Source organism: Mus musculus, chromosome 14 (genome assembly GCF_000001635.26).
Source record: "Mus musculus strain C57BL/6J chromosome 14, GRCm38.p6 C57BL/6J".
NCBI lineage: Eukaryota > Metazoa > Chordata > Mammalia > Rodentia > Muridae > Mus > Mus musculus.
Window position 1 is genome coordinate 123,332,495 of NC_000080.6, and position 19,524 is coordinate 123,352,018.

Sequence of the window (19,524 nt, forward strand, 5' to 3'; positions counted from 1 at the left end):
GGTCCTCTGTTCCTTTCTTTGTTTCTATGTCTTCTTTCTTAATGTTCCAGAGCAAGGGTGTGGGAAAAGCCTGCACACTCTGTAATGAAAGAAAGGCTTAGGAGTCTTCAAATTATTCTCACTCATTATAGAAAAGTTAGATTACATGAGAACATCTGTAGTAAATGTAATTACCACCCAAGAAATCTCAATATGACTTCACAGAGCATTGAAGTTGAGAGGTTTTATTCAAATTCTGAACCCTGCAAGGTAATCTATTTTAAAGTATATTCAGATGTTGGTTAATGTCATGTAACCTCATCTTCAGACAATGAGAAAACAGTTTTCCAGCGGCAATTATGTAAACTCATGAGTGGATAAGAGAGCAAGAGAAGAGAAAATGGGCACTTCCTGGAAATGGCTCTTACTAGACAACATTGAGGTGGCAAGGTGATCATCCAAGGTGGAAACAATGCAGATGGTAATGGGTAAGGCCCTGGTGATGAGCTCTTGCTGAGATGAGAGAAAAGCTGTATTTTTAATCAGACTGAGTACCCCCACACACATACTCTTTAATTCAGCTATGTTCCAGTTGGAAGAATGTCACTCCTTATTAGCAGCTAGTTATGTCTTCCTAATTCTGTTACTCACAAAACTGTTCTTACAGTTAATGTAAATGCATGATCAACCAATGTCTTTTCCATCCCATAATCAGCCACTAAACGCAGACACTATTGCATATGCCAGAAAGATTTTGCTGAAGGGACCCTGTTATAGCTGTCTCGTATAAGGCTATGCCAGTACCTGGCAAATACAGAAGTGGATGCTCACAGTCATCTATAAGATGGAATACAGGGCCCCCAGTGGAGAACTAGAGAAAGCACCCAAGGAGCTGAAGGGGTCTGCAACCCTATAGGTGGAACAACAATATGAACTAACCAGTACCCCAAAGCTCATATCTCTAGCTGCATATGTAGCAGAAGATGGCCTAGTTGGCCATCACTGGGAAGAGAGGCCCCTTGCTATTGCAAACTTTATATGCCTCAGTACATGGGAATGCCAGGGCCAAGAAGTGGGAGTGGGTTGGTAGGGGAGCAGGGCGGGGGAGGTTATAGGGAACTTTTGGGATAGCATTTGACATGTATATAAAGAAAATATCTAATAAAAAGATAAAAATTTAAAAAACCAAATATGCCATAAACAAACAAAAAAGAAAATCAACTCATGGTGGCCCTGTTGAAGTCCAGTAAAATGTATAGGCCCCAAACTATTGATTGGAGTTCAAAATTTATAACCCAACTAACTTAGAAACATATAATATAAAGATGTGGCTTTGTTTTGTTGAGGTGTGTGTGTGTCGCATGTAGACACATGTGGGTGTGTGCTGCATACATCCAAGTGTGCTGGTGACTTCCTCTATCATTGTCTGCTTTACTGCCCTTGAGATAAAGTCTTTCAATGAACTAGTAGATGCTCATTTGAGTTGGGATGTTTGGCCAATGTGCTCTTTGAATACACCTGTCTCTGCCCTGCCAACACTTATAAGCATACTGATATATTATTAAATTACTATATTATTACTTTATATTCCAGAGGAAAAAAAACAGTTAAAGCAAGATCTTATTAAAACAGCTCCTTATACCCAAACTGTACCTTTCCCAGGAATGTTGTATGGCTGAATCACTCTGTGAGAACCATTAAGCCTTTTCAAACCAACTTCTTTTTTTTTCAAATTTTATTATTTTATTTATTTACATTACCGTCTTTGCCCCCTCCTTGGTCCCCCCTTCCACAGTTCCTCATCCTATTCCTTCTCCCCCTTGCCTCTTGGAGAGTGCTCCTCACCCCCACTAGACCTCTCCCTTCCCTGGGGCCTCAAGTCTCTCAAGGATTAAGCACATCTTCTCCCACTAAGGCCTGACTAGGCAGACCTCTGCTATATTTATGCCAGGGGCTCGGACTGGCCCATGTATGCTCCTAGTTGGTGGCTCAGAATCTGGTAGCTCCCTTGGGTCTGGGCTAGTTAAGACTGATGGTCTTCCTATGGGGTTCCTCTCCCCTTCAGCTTCTTTAATCCTTCCCCTGGTTCAACCATAGGGGTCCCGGACTTAGGTCCAATGGTTGGGTGTAAGGTTGGGTGTAAGTATCTGCTTCTGTCTCAGTCAGTTGCTGATAGGACTTCCCAGGGGACAGCCATGCCAGGTTCCCATCTGCAAGCACATCATAGCATCAGTAATAGGACTTGGTGCCCTTCCATGAGATGGATTGCAAGTTGGGCTGGTCATTGGACCCCCTTTCAGTCTCTTCTCCATTTTTGTCCCTGCAGTTCTTTTAGTCCTCTGCTTGAGGCCTCCCCCTTCCCTGAAGATGAGCTCTTCCAGTTCTCTCTCCTGAGTTTTGGGCATTTTGGCCCCCATTGATTCCTTAGAGTCTTTCACCTCCCAGATCTCTAGTACTTTCTAGAGGGTGCTCCTGTCTCCCACCCCCTGATGCTTCTTATCTCCAATCATTCTCTTGGCCTACTAAGCTTCTCTCCTGTCCTCCCCACCATATCTGATCCTGTTTACCTTTTCTCTTCCCCCTCTCCTCTCCCATGTAGGTGCCTCCCTCCCTCTGCCTCCAGTGATTATTTCCTTACCCCTTCTAAGTGGGAATGAACCATCCTCACTTGGGCCTTTCTTCTTCTTACACTTCTTATAGTCTATGGGTTGTGTCCTAGGTTTTCTATACTATTTAGCTAATATTCACTAATCAGTCACTATGCATGTCCTTTTGGGTCTGAATTACCTCATTCAGGATGATATTTTCTATTTCCATCTACTTGCCTGCAAAATCCATGATGTCCTCATTTTTAATAGCTGTATAGTATTCCATTGTGTAAATGAACCACGATTTCTCTATCCATTCTTTGGTTAAGGGACATCTTTTTTTTTTCCAGCTTCTGGCTATTACAAATAAGGCTGCTATGAATATAGTGGAGCACTTGTCCTTATGGTATGGTGGGGCAACTTTTGGGGATATGCCCAAAATGGATTAGCTGAGTCTTCAGGTAGAACTATTTTCAATTTATACTAAGGAACCTCTAGATTGATTTCCAGAGTGGTTGTTCCAGTTGGCAATCCCACCAGCAATGGAGGAGTGTTCATCTTTCTCCACATCTTTGCTAGCATGTGTTGTCACTTGAGTTTTTTATCTTGGCCATTCTGATGGGTGTGAGATGAAATCTCAGGGTCATTTTGATTTGCATTTCTCTGATGACTAAGGACTCTGAACATTTCTTTACATGTTTCTTGGCCATTCATTATTCCTCAGTTTAGAATTCTTTGTTGAACTCTGTATCCCATTTTTAAATCAGGTTATTTGGTTTTTGGAGGTTAATTTCTTGAGTTCTTTGTATATTTGGGGTATTAGCCCTCTGGTGAGTATAGGGTTATTGAAGTTTTTTATTTCCCAATCTCTAGGTTCCTGCTTTGTCCTAATGATGGTGTCTTTTAACTTAGAGAAGCTTTTCAGCTTCACGGGGCCCCATTTATCAATTGTTGATCTTAGAGCTTGAGTCATTGGAGTTCTGTTTAGGAAGTTTCTCCCTGTGCCAATGAGGTTGAGGCCAGCCTGGTCTACAGAGTGATTTTCAGGACATCCAGAGCTACACAGAGAAACCTTGTCTTGAAAAACAAAGAAACAAATAAAACAAACAAACAAAATAAGACAGTAACAAAAAAAGACCCTAATCCTATCCTGGATATAGCTGTCTCTTGTGAGGCTATGCCAGTTCCTGGCAAATACAGAAGTAGATGCTCACAGTCAGCTATTGGATGGAACACAGGGCTCCCAATGGAGGAGCTAGAGAAAGTACCCAAGGAGCTGAAGGGGTCTGCAACCCTATAGGAGGAACAACAATATGAACTAATCAATACCTCCTGAGTTCCTGTCTCTAGCTGCATATGTATCAGAGGATGGCCTAGTCAGCCATCATTGGGAGGAGAGACCCTTGGTCTTGCAAAGATTATATGCCCCAGTATAGGGGAATGCCAGGGCCAGGAAGCGGGAGTGGGTGGGTTGGATAGCAGGGTCGGGGGAGTGTATAGGGGACTTTCAGGATAGCATTTGAAATGTAAATGAAAAAATATCTAATAAAAGAAAAAAGAAAAAGATATTGTATTGGAAAGCAGAAATTGCCAAATGGGAGAAAGCAAAACAACTATAATTCCATGGCATGTAGGAGATGCCACAGAAATCCACCATAGATGAGCAACTAAGGGACACTCTTAGGAAAAAGAATCTGTCTTAAGGGGCTAGAGAGGTAGCTCAGTTGTTAAGAAACAGTGCCTGACAAATACAGAAGTGGATGCTCACAGCCAACCATTGGATGGAACACAGGGTCCCCAATGAAGGAGTTAGAGAAAGGACCCAAGGAGCTGAAGGGGTTTGCAGCCCCATAGGAGGAACAACAAAATGAACTAACCAGTACCCCCAGAGATCCCTGGGACTAAATAAACCACCAATCAAAGAAAATACATGGTGGCACTCATGGTTCTAGCTGCATATGTAGCAGAGGATGGCCTAGTCGGTCATCAATGGGAGGAGAGACCATTGGTCCTCTGAAGGCTTTATGCCCCAGTATAGGGAAATGCCAGGGCCAGGAATCAGGAGTAGGTGGGTTGGGGAATCAGGAGTAGGTGGGTTGGGGAATCAGGAATAGATGGGTTGGGGAATCAGGAGTCAGTGGGTTGGGGAGCAGGGGGATGAAGGGAAAGGATAGGGGATTTTCGGGGGGGGATAGAAAAGTTGGCAAAAGATAACATTTGAAATGTAAATAAAGAAAAATATCTAAATAACACAAAACAAAAGAAAACAAAACAAAAGAAAACAAAACTGGATGTTCTTTCACAGGACCTGGGTACAATGCCCGCATCCAAATGGTAGCTCACAACCAGTTCTAGAGATCCTATACTGTCTTTGGGCCTCCACGGGCACCAGGTGCACAAATGATATACAAACTTAAAAATGTAAATGATGCCTTTAAAATGAAAACCAAGAACAAAGGCAGGGCTACATATTACCCTTTGCACACTTCATTGCAGTCTAACTAAAGAGAATAAAGAGTATTTTTAGACTTTCAATAATAGTTATTACTATAAGTTCATAGTGCCATTAATCAAATATCAGGGTACAAATATGCAAGCTGATCATTTGCCTAGGTTATAAAGCTGTCTTGGCTAATGAGGCACTTGTGGCAAACCATAAAAGAACAGAACGTTTTGGAATATCCATTTAATGATTTTTTTGTTTTTGTTTTTGCTGTGTGATATTCCTATAGCCATTGAAGCTTTTGAGAATGAGAGTGTATTTTTTTTCTTGATTTGGGGGCTTTGAATTAGAGAGCAAGCCTCAGCAGAGGTAGCAGCATTTTGAAAACATACAACCCCCTCCTCTGGACTGAGAAAAGCTCTCAGGACTTTGGAGGGCGTGATCTTCAGTGGAGCTGAATAGCAGCATCCAAGCCAGCTAAGTCATATTTTGAAATGTAGGTCCAGGGAGAACTGTGGCCAAAGTAGCACTCTGATGATCAGGGATGCAAACCCAGACCCTACACCCAAAGAACTTAACGTGGCTATGAAGGAGGCTGCTACACTTAGAATGCACCCTCTTAGCTCCAGGCTCTTTCAATCAGCTCATTTATCTACACTACAGACTGCAGGATCAGTCTCTCTGGTCATGAAAACACAGCACAACATAGCCTCTGGGACACATTAAAAGCAGTCCTATGAGGGAGATTTATAGCTCTAAGTACCTACATTAAATGTTCAGAAAGAGCACAAATAAATGATTTAATGATGCCACTCAAAAATTTGGAAAAACAAGAGCAAGCCAAACCTAAAGCCCAAAGTTGGCAAAAGATCAGAGCAGAAACTATTGGAAATATAAAAAAGAATCAGTGGAGTCTAAGAGCTGGTTCTTTCAGAAGGTAAACAAGATAGACAGACCCTTCCCCATGAACAAAGAGAAAAAGAGATTTAATAAAACCAAATTAATAAACTCAGAAATGTACAGAGAAACATCACAACAGACATGAATACTTTAAAAACGCACTGCATTAAGTTATAACATCTAAAAGAAATGAACAAATTGTATCTAAACCAACCGAATTAAATCAAGAAGAGAATAACAACCCTAAATAGAACTATAACTAAAGAAGGGGTTGAAATAGTGATAAAAAAAGCCTTCCAATTAAAAGAGGACCAGGCCCAGATAGATTCAAGCAGAAATTTACCAGAATTTCAAAGAATATCTACAGCTAATTCTTCTTAAATTATTAAAAGAAAAGAAGCAGAAGGAATAATCCCAAACTAATTTTATGAAAGCAATATGACTCCAATACCAAAATTAGATAAAAACACAAACATAAAGAAAATTATTGGACAATATCCCAGATGAACATAGATTTTAAAACCCTCAATAAAATACTTATAAACTAAATAAAGACATATATCAAAATGATTATCCACCATCACCAAGCTGGCTTTATCACAGAGGGGTTGGGGTGGTTCAACATACATAAGTCAGTAAATATAAAGCTTCATAAATGGACTTTAAGACAAAAGTCACATGTGTATGTGTATAAATATACGTGTACATATGGGTTTATGTGCAAGCACGTGCATGTGCAGGACAGAGACTGATGTCTGGTATTTCCTCAGTCATTCTCCACTGTGCCTTTGGAGACATGGTCTATGTTTGAACCTGACTGGACTTGGCTGACTAACCAGCAAGGTCCAGAGATAAACCTGTTTTCTTAGCACTTGGATTACAGACTCATGCTGCCAAGGATGGCTTTTTACAGGGGATCTGTTTGTGGGAGCCACAAATTGGCAAGGACTGGAGTGAAAGTGTCTTCTGGAAATGATGGGACCTATGCTCTCATGTACTCAGAGGAGTAAGGACATTTTTATAGAACAGAAAAGATAAATGCCTTTTGTAAAGATCAAATTTACATTAAAATATCCTACAATTTTCCAAGCTGTAGCCATGTATTTCCTGAAATCCACAATGTGACATATAGCCAAGGCCCTTTCATTTTATGCTTTTCTGGGATGTAGTGTAGTACTATTGGCTTTTGCTATCCCCAAATTATACAACTGTTGGGAAAGGTTGGGTGCGGGGGAGGGTCTATACTTCCTGAGAGTTAAATATTTTTTTCCTCATGTATTATACTTTTTCCCAAATAAAAGCCCCAAAGTTCTGAATATTAAAAAACAAAAAAACTGTTAACATTTCCCTTGCAGCATTGTTTATATATGTGACAGGATAGAATTTTTGAAAACATGCTTTAATACACCCATCTAATTCATTCATTTTTTGTGACACTGTGTACCCATTAAGTCACTTTTCATTGTTAAACTGATCAGATCTCAGAAAAAGTGTGATTTATTTTTTCGATTCAAATGACATGTTCACATATACCTTATGACATAATGTTTTTGCAAGGCCTAACTGTAAATGAAATGATTTCCTGGGAGGCTTTAGAACATTTTTCACCCAGACAAATAATAGAGCACTGTCCCATAGGACTCTCTTGGAAAAGCCCTGTCCTTTCAATTGGCTGACTCAGAGTTTCCTGAGGGTGCCTCTGGCCTCATCAACTGGGTGGGAGGAAGAAGGGAATGGATAAAAGTTGAGAGGCAATGAATTCCTCAAAAGAGTGCTCAATTGTGACTTTTCACATTGCTGAGACCAAATATTTGACACAGAATCTGAGGATGGAGGGGTATTTTATGGCTCATGTGTAGAGTATAGTCCACCATGACAGGTGAGTCATGGTGGCCAAGACTTGAGGCACCTGTTCACACTGCAACTGCAGCCAGTAAGCAGAGAGAGATGAATGCTGATGTTCAGCAGCTTCCCCTTCTTATGGTCCAGGACCAGCCCATGGTAGTGTACTGCTCACACATACGTGGGTCTTCTTACCTCAGTTATTCTAATCTAGAACTTACAGATATGACCAGAGGTTTGTCTCTTAGGTGATTCTAGATCCTGCCGAGTTGATAGCCAACACTGAAGAATGTAAAGAAGGTGAGGCCTATGACTCCTTCCTTATAACCCCTTCCCCTTTCAGCCTCAAAGTACTGAGATATCCTTGGAACAGAGTCATTCAGTAGGTTCTCTGGCCATGGCTTGCTTGCTGGGTTCCAAGAGCAGAGTCATTCACTGGCAACTTTGGTCTTGGCTTACTGGTTGGCACCCAGGGCACAGAGTCATTAACTGGTCACCTTTGGACTCATTGTGTATCTCCAGCAAAGAAATCAAGTTGAATACTTGAGCACAGGCATGTTCACTGTGTATCCCAAGCACAGCAGATTTGATGAAGGGCAGATGTAACAGTGGAGGAACATTAGGAAAGTTCTGAACTAGACTCAAAGTGGGTTATTTACTCTATAAGTAGGTCCTTATTTGATAGATGTTTCTCTTCCTAGTAAGTGTGTCAGCAAATCTATAGATCCCTGCCTTGAACTTGCTAGTATAGTGTCAGCTTGACTAAGTATCTTGGGAATCATAACGAGTTGTCCAAATCAGTCTCATGGCATTTACTTCAAGGGTGACACTGAGATGAATGACCACCTCATCAGAGCACAGCCACTTTGGGACTCAGGCTGTCTCTTTACATGGAACCTTTCATGTTTACCTAATCATATTGCAAATACCCAAGCCCCAGCAATATTTATTCTCAACTCAAAAAGCTAATGTAAAACATATATGATTTTTGTGCCTGGGTGCCATCTATGGATAGAGAGAGCACAGTGGAATGTGTCTTCATGACATAGAATGTATTATCTCTCTCACAAGTTTCAGACACTGTTATAAAGTTATAGCTTCTCACCTTGTGTATACTTTGCTGTATTTCCTCATCATGGCTTCCCAAGCCATAGTAATATACATTATGGAAAGATGCTGTCATGATCTTTCCTAGTAATGGACTTGGTAGAAGAGTCCTCCTTCCACTTACAACAAATTTGTAGACTACTTTGCTATACAAAGGTGCCTATTGACTTTATCAGCCATACCACTTTATACCATTCACACACACACACACACACACACACACACACACACACCATTCTTGATGTTCCAAACACTTACACACTTAGTGTGAATCATAACACTATTTATTGTAATGTCTGATATGCTTAAGCAGTCAGATCAATTTTCTTGTTGAAACTTCATTTCAAGACATATTTGAGAGAGTAGCACTAAAATAGTATGCTTTCAAGATCATTTGAAAGTGGCTATATGGGGTTAGAGAAATATGTGAGCAGTTAAGAACTCTTACTGCTCTTGCAAAGGACCCAGGTTCAGTTCCTAGCACAAACTTGGAGGCTCACAACCAGTTTTAACTTCAGTCAGGGGGGAACTTATGCCCTCTTCTGGCCTCCACAGGCACTGCAAGCACATGGTGTATAAACATTTCCAGCAGGGCTTTCAAATCTTAACAGATCCTTAGTAATAGATGAAGAAATCAGAATTATTATTTTTTATTTTTTTCCTTTTTTTAATTAGGTATTTTCTTCATTTACATTTCCAATGCTATCCCAAAGTCCCCCATTCCTTCTCCCCTCCTCCCCCCTCCCACTTCTTGGCCCAGAACTTCTTGTTCCCCTGTACTTAGGCATATAAACTTTGCAAGACCAATGGACCTCTCTTTCCACTGATGGCCGACTAGGATACCTTCTGATACATATGCAGCTAGAGACACGAGCTCTGGGGGGTACTGGTTAGTTCATATTGTTGTTCCACCTATAGGGTTGCAGACCCCTTTAGCTCCTTGAGTACATTCTTGAGCTCCTCCATTGAGCGCCCTGTGTTCCATCCAATATCTGACTGTGAGCATCCACTGCTGTGATTGCTAGGCCCAAGAATAGCCTCACAAGAGACAGCTATATCAGGGTCCTTTCAGCAAAATCTTGCTAGTGTATGCAATGGTGTCAGCATTTGAAGCTGATTATTGGGATGGATTCCTGGTTATGACAGTCTTTAGATGGTCCATCCTTTCGTATCAGCTCCAAACTTTGCCTCTGTAACTCCTTCCATGGGTGTTTTGTTCCTAATTCTAAGAAGGGGCAAAGTGTCCACACTTTGGTCTTCATTCTTCTTGAGTTTCATGTGTTTTACAAATTGTATCTTATATCTTAGGTATTCTAAGTTTCTGGGCTAATATCCACTTATCAGTGAGTACATATCATGTGAGTTCTTTTGTGATTGGGCTACCTCACTCAGGATGATGCTCTCCAGGCCCATCCATTTGCCAAGGAATTCCATAAATTCATTCTTTTTAATAGCTGAGTAGTACTCCATTGTGTAAATGTACCACATTTTCTGTATTCATTCCTCTGTTGAAGGGCATCTGGGTTCTTTCCAGCTTCTGGCTATTATAACTAAGGCTGCTATGAACATAGTGGAGCATGTGTCCTTCTTACCAGTTGGAACATCTTCTGTATATATTCCCAGGAGAGGTATTGCAGTATCCTCCAGTAGTCCTATGTCCAATTTTCTGAAGAACTGCCAGACGGATTTCCAGAGTGGTTGTAAAGCTTGCAATCCCACCAACAATGAAGGAGTATTCCTCTTTCTCCACATCCTCGCCAGCATCTGCTGCCATCTGAATTTTTGATCTTAGCCATTTTGACTGGTGTGAGGTGGAATCTCAGGGTTGTTTTGATTTGCATTTCCCTGATGATTAAGGATGCTAAACATTTTTTCAGGTGCTTCTCAGCCATTCGGTATTCTTCAGGTGAGAATTCTTTGTTTAGCTCTGGGCCCCATTTTTTAATGGGGTTATTTGATTTTCTGGAGTCCACCTTCTTGAGTTCTTTATATATTGGATATTAGGCCCCTATCTGATTTAGGATAGGTAAAGATCCTTTCCCAATCTGTTGGTGGCCTTTTTGTCTTATTGATGGTGTCTTTTGCTTACAGAAGCTTTTTAATTTTATGAGGTCCCATTTGGCGATTCTCTATCTTACAGCACAAGCCACTGTTGTTCTATTCAGGAATTTCCCCCCTTGCCCATATATTCGAGGCTTTTCCCCACTTTCTCCTCTATAAGTTTCAATGTCTCTGGTTTTATTAGAGTTCATTGATCCATTTAGATTTGACCTTAGTACAAGGAGATAGGAATGTATCAATTTGAATTCTTCTACATGATAACCACCAGATGTGCCAGCGCCATTTGTTGAAAAGGCTGTCTTTCTTCCACTGGATGGTTTTAGCTTCCTTGTCAAAGATCAAGTGACCATAGTTGTGTGGGTTCATTTCTGGGTCTTCAATTCTATTCCATTGGTCTACTTGTCTGTTGCTATACCAGTACCATGCAGTTTTGATCACAATTGCTCTGTAGTACAGCTTTAGGTCAGGAATGGTGATTCCACCAGAGGTTCTTTTATTCTTGAGAAGAGTTTTTGCTATCCTAGGTTTTTTCTTATTCCAGATGAATTTGCAGATTGCTCTTTCTAATTCATTGAAGAATTGAGTTGGAATTTTGATGGGGATTGCATTGAATCTATAGATTGCTTTTGGCAAGATAGCCATTTTTACTATATTGATACTGCCAATCCATGAATATGGGAGATCTTTCCATCTTCTGATATCTTCTTTAATTTCTTTCTTCAGATTCTTGAAGTTCTTATCATATAGATCTTTCACTTCCTTAGTTAGAGTCACGCCAAGGTATTTTATATTACTTCTGACTATTGAGAAGGATGTTGTTTCCCAAGTTTCTTTCTCAGCCTGTTCATCCTTTGGGTAGAGAAAGGCCATTGACTTGTTTGAGTTAATTTTATATCCAGCTACTTTATTGAAGCTGTTTATCAGGTTTAGGAGTTCTCTGGTGGAATTTTTAGGGTCACTTATATATACTATCATATCATCTGCAAAAGTGATATTTTGACTTTTTCTTTTCCAATTTGTATCCCCTTGATCTCCTTTTGTTGTCGAATTGCTCTGGCTAGGACTTCAAGTACAATGTTTTGTAGGTAGGGAGAAAGTGGGCAGCCTTGTCTAGTCCCTGATTTTAGTGGGATTGCTTCCAGCTTCTCACCATTTACTTTGATGTTGGCTACTGGTTTGTTGTAGATTGCTTTTATCATGTGTAGGTATGGGTCTTGAATTCCTGATCTTTCCAAGACTTTTATCATGAATGGGTGTTGGATTTTGTCAAATGCTTTCTCCGCATCTAACGAGATGATCATGTGGTTTTTGGCTATGAGTTTGTTTATATAATGGATTACATTGATGAATTTCCACATATAAAACCATCCCTGCATCCCTGGAATGAAACCTACTTGGTCAGGATGGATGATTGTTTTGATGTGTTCTTGGATTCGTTTAGCGAGAATTTTATTGAGTATTTTTGCATCAATATTCATAAGGGAAATTTGTCTGAAGTTCTGTATCTTTGTTGGGTCTTTCTGTGGTTTAGGTATCAGAGTAATTGTGGCTTCACAGAATGAATTGGGTAGAGTACCTTCTGCTTCTATTTTGTGGAATATTTTGTGAAGAACTGGAATTAGATCTTCTTTGAAGGTGTGATAGAACTCTGCACTAAACCCCTTTGGTCCGGCCTGGGCTTTTTTTTTTTTTTTTTTTTTTTTTTTTGGGTTGGGAGACTGTTAATGACTGCTTCTAATTTTTTAGGGGATATAGGACTGTTTAGATCATTAACCTGATCCTGTTTTAACTTTGTTACCTGGTATCTGTCTAGAAATTTGTCCATTTCATCCAGGTTTTCAAGTTTTGTTGAGTATAGCCTTTTGTAGAAGGCTCTGATGGTGTTTTGGATTTCTTCAGGATCTGTTGTTATGTCTCCCATTTTTGATTTTGTTAATTAGGATGTTGACCCTGTGTCTTCTAGTGAGTCTGGTTAAGGGTTTATCTATCTTGTTGATTTTCTCAAAGAACCAGGTCCTCATTTGGTTGATTCTTTGAATAGTTCTTCTTGTTTCCACTTGGTTGATTTTGCCCCTGAGTTTGATTATTTCCTGCCATCTACTCCTCTTGGGTGAATTTGCTTCCTTTTGTTCTAGAGCTTTTAGGTGTGTTGTCAATCTGCTAGTGTGTGCTCTCTCTAGTTTCTTTTTAGAGGCACTCAGAGCTATGAGTTTCTCTCTTCGAAATGCTTTCATTGTGTCCCATAAGTTTGGATATGTTGTGGCTTCATTTTCATTAAACTCTAAAAAATCTTTAATTTCTTTCTTTCTTTATTCCTTCCTTCCTTGACCAAGGTATCATTGAGAAAAGTGTTGTTCAGTTTCCACATGAATGTTGGCTTTATATTATTTATGTTGTTATTAAAGATCAGCCTTAGTCCATGGTGATCTGATAGGATGCATGGGACAATTTCAATATTTTTGTATCTGTTGAGGCCTGTTTTGTGACTAATTATATGGTCAATTTTGGAGAAGGTACCATGAGGTACTGAGAAGAAGGTATATCCTTTTGTTTTAGGATAAAATGTTCTGTAGATATCTGTTAAATCCATTTGTTTCATAACTTCTGTTAGTTTCACTGTGTCCCTGCTTAGTTTCTGTTTGCATGATCTTTCCATTTATGAAAGTGGTGTTTTGAAGTCTCCCACTATTATTGAGTGAGGTGCAATGTGTGCTTTGAGCTTTACTAAAGTTTCTTTAGTGAATGTGGCTGCCCTTGTATTTGGAGCATAGCTATTCAGAATTGAGAGTTCCTCTTGGAAGATTTTACCTTTGATGAGTATGAAGTGTCCCTCCTTGTCTTTTTTGATAACTTTGGGTTGGAGGTCGATTTTATCCGGTATTAAAATGGCTACTCCAGCTTGTTTCTTCAAACCATTTGCTTGGAATTTTTTTTTTCCAGTCTTTCATTCTGAGGTAGTGTCTGTCTTTTTCCCTGAGATGGGTTTACTGTAAGCAGCAAAATGTTGGGTCCTGTTTGTGTAACCAGTCTGTTAGTCTATCTCTTTTTATTGGGGAATTGAGTCCATTGATATTAAGAGATATTAAGAAAAAATAATTGTTGCTTCCTATTATTTATGTTGTTAGAGTTGGCATTCTGTTCTTGTGGCTGTCTTCTTTTAGGTTTGTTGAAGGATTACTTTCTTGCTTTTTCTAGGACGTGGTCTCTGTCTTTGTATTTTTTTTTTTCTGTTATCATCCTTTGAAGAGCTGGATTCATGGAAAGATAATGTTTAAATATGGTTTTGTCGTGGAATACTTTGGTTTCTCCATCTATGGTTATTGAAAGTTTGGCTGGGTATAGTAGCCTGGGCTGGCATTTGTGTTCTCTTAGTGTCTGTATAACATCTTTCCAGGATCTTCTGGCTTTCATAGTCCCTGGTGAAAAGTCTGGTGTAATTCTGATAGGCCTGCCTTTATATGTTACTTGACCCTTTTCCCTTACTTCTTTTAATATTCTATCTTTATTTAGTGCATTTGTTGTTCTGATTATTATGTGTCGGGAGGAGTTTCTTTTCTGGTCCAGTCTATTTTGGAATTCTGTAGGCTTCTTATATATTCATGGGCATCTCTTTCTTTAAGTTTGGGAAATTTTCTTCTATAATTTTGTTAAAGATATTTGCTGGCCCTTTAAGTTGAAAATCTTCATTCTCATCTACTCCTATTATCCATAGGTATGGTCTTCTCATTGTGTCCTGGATTTCCTGGATGTTTTGAGTTAAGATCTTTTGGCATTTTGCATTTTCTTTGATTGTTGTGCCGATGTTCTCTATGGAATCTTCTGCACCTGAGATTCTCTCTTCCATCTCTTGTATTCTGTTGCTGATGCTCACATCTATGGTTCCAGATTTCTTTCCTAGGGTTTCTATCTCAGCGTTGCCTCACTTTGAGCTTTCTTTATTGTGTTGACTTCCATTTTTAGGTCTAGTATGGTTTTGTTCATTTCCATCACCTGTTTGGATGTGTTTTCCTGTTTTTCTTTAAGGACTTGTAACTCTTTAGCAGTGTTCTCCTGTATTTCTTTAAGTGAGTTATTAAAGTCCTTCTTGATGTCCTCTACCATCATCATGAGATATGCTTTTAAATCCGGATCTAGCTTTTCAGGTATGTTGGGGTGCCCAGGACTGGGCAAGGTGGGAGTGCTGCCTTCTGATGATGGTGAGTGGTCTTCGTTTCTGTTAGTAAGATTCTTGTGTTTGCCTTTCACCATCTGGTAATCTCTGGAGTTGGTTGTTATAGTTGTCTCTGGTTAGAGCTTGTTCCTCTAGTGATTCTGTTAGCCTCTATCAGCAGACTTGGGAGACTAGCTCTCTCCTCTGAGTTTCAGTGGTCAGAGCACTCTCTGAATGCAAGCTCTCCTCTTACAGGGAAGGTGCACAGATATCTTGCATTCAGATCTGTCTCCTGGCAGAAGATGAAGGCCCGAAACAGGGCCTATCCCAGAAGTTGTGTCACTTCGGGTCTGTCCCAGAAGCTGTTAGCTTCTGTAGTCCACACTCTCACCTGAGCAGACTAGTCTCAGAGGGATCCGGGAACTAAGATGGCGCCCCGAGGTGCTCTGGCAAAGCCCTCCTTGGCCGGGTGGACACCTCTCCTCTGGCAGGGAAGGTGTCTGGATGTCTGGAGCCCGAAAGTGGGTCTGCCTCAGAAGCTGTTCTCTAGGGACCTTGGGAGTGTCCACCTACTCTGTGCCCAGGTGATCTTGTGCTGGCACTGACTGGAAGGGATTTGTGACCCTGCTCAGGCTGGCTTTTCTGCTTCCCTAATGCTGTCTCAGGTCCCACGCAATTGGATTGGAACAGAAGTTGTGTTCCACTCACCGGTGGTCCTAAGATTGCGTGGAGAGTCCTCTAGGGGACCTTAGGAGTGTCTGCTGACTCCGCACCCAAGGTCACCTGGTGCTGGTGCTGACCAGAAGGGATCCAGAATTATTTTTTTAAAGACTTTTACTTTTGCTACGTTTCCTTCAGATTTTTCTTTCAGTTACCACAAAAGGATATAGGTGGTCAAGAATAATTGTTTCTTTTACCTTTTTTTGTAAATGATTTTAGATATAGTTTATTTAAATGCGTGAAATAATAAACATGACATATTATGATATTATAATAGTATGTTTTCTAGATAAACATTAGTTATGTTTTTGACATTATTTGTAATCATGAAGATGCACTATTCTACAATTGAGCTGAAAGTAAATATTACTCTCCAGAAAATGAATTCATTGAGAAGAGCACCCCCCCCCCGCCCCCCGCCATACCCTGGTATAATCCTACTTGTGTAAAAGCATGCTTTAAGTTTATTGGCATTACCTTAAGATTTTTGTGACTGCAGTCTCCTTTTCCAGTAGGTTCCTCGCCCTTATGCTGAAAACAGACTTGCGGAGCTGCAAAGTATAAGGGCCAGTTTAGTTTTGGGATATAAAAGAATGTTCTATTCACAATCTATAAGGCAGAAGACATTGTTCAAATACTAGTTCCTTTTCCCCTTTGACCTCTACGTCACATTACCTTTCTTTTAATATCTCTCCCTCCCATCATAATATCTTCATTAGCTTCATTTCCCCCACCCTCACATATAATTTTAAAGTTAGACTGCACACATGACAAAACTGGCATTAGTTTTCTGAGTTTGGCTTATTTCACTTGACATATGATTCAAATTCTTTCTTTGTTGTATTTTAGTCTGTACAGAGATTCTAACTAACTGTGAGGCTGTGTGATCCAGCCATGGTATGGTATATGGTGTGTACATTGCTGGTAGTGACACTGTCAATCATTTGAATAAGTGTTTCAGTTTCCAAAGAATGTGATGTTGAAATTAACACTTGGGGCCCATATTTATCATTGTTCAGTGAGATGTCTTCCAGACCATACTCTGTCACTGCATGCTTCTGGCCTGTGATCCAATCCTAATCTGAACATGACTTCAGGGGGTGTTTTTATCTTTTGGCATGGATACAGACGGCAGGAAAGAAGGTCAAAGTTCCCCTCTAGGTGGTGTACTGGCTAGTTTTGTGTCAACTTGACACAGCTGGAGTTATCACAGAGAAAGGAGCTTCAGTTGAGGAAATGCCTCCATGAGATCCAACTGTAAGGCATTTTCTCAATTAGTGATCAAGGGGGAAAGGCCCATTGTGGGTGGGACCATCTCTGGGCTGGTAGTCTTGGGTTCTATAAGAGAGCAGGCTGAGCAAGCCAGGGGAAGCAAGCCAGTAAAGAACATCCCTTCATGGCCTCTGCATCAGCTCCTGCTTCCTGACCTGCTTGAGTTCCAGTCCTGACTTCCTTGGTGATAAACAGCAGTATGGAAGTGTAAGCTGAATAAACCCTTTCCTCCCCTACTTGCTTCTTGGTCATGATGTTTGTGCAGGAATAGAAACCCTGACTAAGACAAATTGGTACCAGCAGAGTGGGGTATTCCTGTGACAACCTGACCATGTTTTGGGGAGGACTGTGGAAGGACTTTGGAACTTTGGGCCAGAAGATCCATTCGCTGTTAAGAGCTCTGTCGAATGTTGTGTAGGAGCTTGGAAGATAATGTTGAGAACAGTGCAGAAGATGGGGGCCTGGCTTGTGAAATTTCAGAGGGAAAATTAAAGACTCTTTTCAGGGCCATTGCTGTTTTGATTGTGAAGATTCTGTGGTTCTGGTTAGCTGGGGCTGAAGAATCAGCTATGATTAACAAGATGCCAGAACTACTAAAGCAAAAACTTTGCATTACTGGGACTATTGATGCTGGTTAGCTGGAGCTAAGAAATTAGCGGTGATTAAGAAGAGACCAGCATCGCTGAGGTGACATCTTCTGGGAAGTGTTTTCTGAAAGCACAAAGAGGCTGTGTTCCAGAGATGGCCAAGGTTGTACTCCTGCTGCAGCGGGACTTGGTAATATGTAAGGGTCACCCAGGTGGTACTGGTTTTGAAGGCATGAAGGGGTCACACAAAGCAGCTGAGGCTCGGCACTGTGAGAGGCCATGGAAGGCCATTGGTGAAGGTGCAGCCTCAGTTGCAATTGAAGGCCCAGGACTGAAGGGGTCATGCAGTGTTTTGGATATGCCAGTACCATGAGATGACCACCAAGAGCAGCAGTAGCAGTGGAGTACAGGCATCTGGAGCCTAGAGGACGACGCATGTGCTACAAAGGGCATGGCTGGAGAAGCGACCCAAGCCCTTGGAGGAGCCCAGAAGATCGTGAGTTGGATCCCAGACACTGGATGGTTGGAGATTGATTTTTGCTTTTGATTGTGACTGTGCCCTGATATTTTCCCTCTTGAAGGAAGAAACTATTTTAGTGAAGCCCACAGTTAAGAGACTTTTAATTGTAAAAGGACTTTGGATTTTAAAAGAGATGGATATTTTAAAGAGATCGAAATTTTAAGAATATGTAAAGACTGTGGGACGTTTAAAGTTATTTAGACCTTGGGGATGAATAAGAATGTAAGGGTTGAGGCTTACTAGTGATGTGTTTGTGTGTCAAGTTGACAAGGGGTCAATTGTACTGGCTAGTTTTGTGTCAACTTGACACAGCTGGAGTTATCACAGAGAAAGGAGCTTCAGTTGAGGAAATGCCTCCATGAGATCCAACTGTAAGGCATTTTCTCAATTAGTGATCAAGGGGGAAAGGCCCATTGTGGGTGGGACCATCTCTGGGCTGGTAGTCTTGGGTTCTATAAGAGAGCAGGCTGAGCAAGCCAGGGGAAGCAAGCCAGTAAAGAACATCCCTTCATGGCCTCTGCATCAGCTCCTGCTTCCTGACCTGCTTGAGTTCCAGTCCTGACTTCCTTGGTGATAAACAGCAGTATGGAAGTGTAAGCTGAATAAACCCTTTCCTCCCCTACTTGCTTCTTGGTCATGATGTTTGTGCAGGAATAGAAACCCTGACTAAGACAGGTGGTGATGGTGAAAGTCACTCCAGACGAACAGATCAAGAAAAATGTCTTGGAGGGAAAAGCCAGCTCTGTTCTGCTCACTGGTTTTATGTTAGATTAGTAGACCACTTTCCAGGTGTCCAAGTGGTCAAAAGAAGATAGAATGGGAGGACGAAAAGGGAGGGAGAGAGATGGAGAAGGGAGAGATCGATGGGGGGCTCAGCATTAATAACAAAACATAGATAGGAGCCAGGTTCTTGAACTCTGGAACTAAATAGCTCAGTAAGGCAAGCCAGGCTGAAACACAGGAGTTCCTATCTACTAACCAGTCTATAAACACTATAATGTGAACCCAGATGTCTATATCATCAAGCCTGGGAAAGAGCAGAGCCACAAACCCATTTTTTCTTCTGCTTTTGTTCATGTGGAGGTTGAGGTCAACATTTACCAAGTGTCTTCTTCTATCACCCTATGCCTTGGTTGTTTGAGATATAATCTCCCACTAAACCTGGAGTTCTCTGACTGGCTAAAATGGCCACTGAGCCCCAAGGATCCTCTATCTTTGTACCCCAGCACTGGGCTTACCGATCCTTACTGCTACACACAGATTTTTACATGTGTGTGGGTAATAAGGCTCTGAACTCAAGTTCCCATGCTTGCATAGTGAGCACTTTATCCACCTAATCATCATTCTAACCCACA

General features: G+C 40.9%; 1 protein-coding gene across 7 annotated transcripts in view; it reads right to left on the bottom strand.

The window, feature by feature from the left end:
- The window catches only part of Nalcn (sodium leak channel, non-selective), a 351,653-nt gene that overhangs the window by 56,817 nt on the left and 275,312 nt on the right, over positions 1 to 19,524 (bottom strand). For all 7 annotated transcript variants that reach the window (XM_011245094.3, XM_030247866.1, XM_017316063.2 and 4 more), the window contains one exon: positions 16,268 to 16,341. In XM_011245094.3, the coding sequence (XP_011243396.1) occupies positions 16,268 to 16,341 (74 nt within the window). The remainder of the gene's footprint in view (positions 1 to 16,267; positions 16,342 to 19,524) is intronic.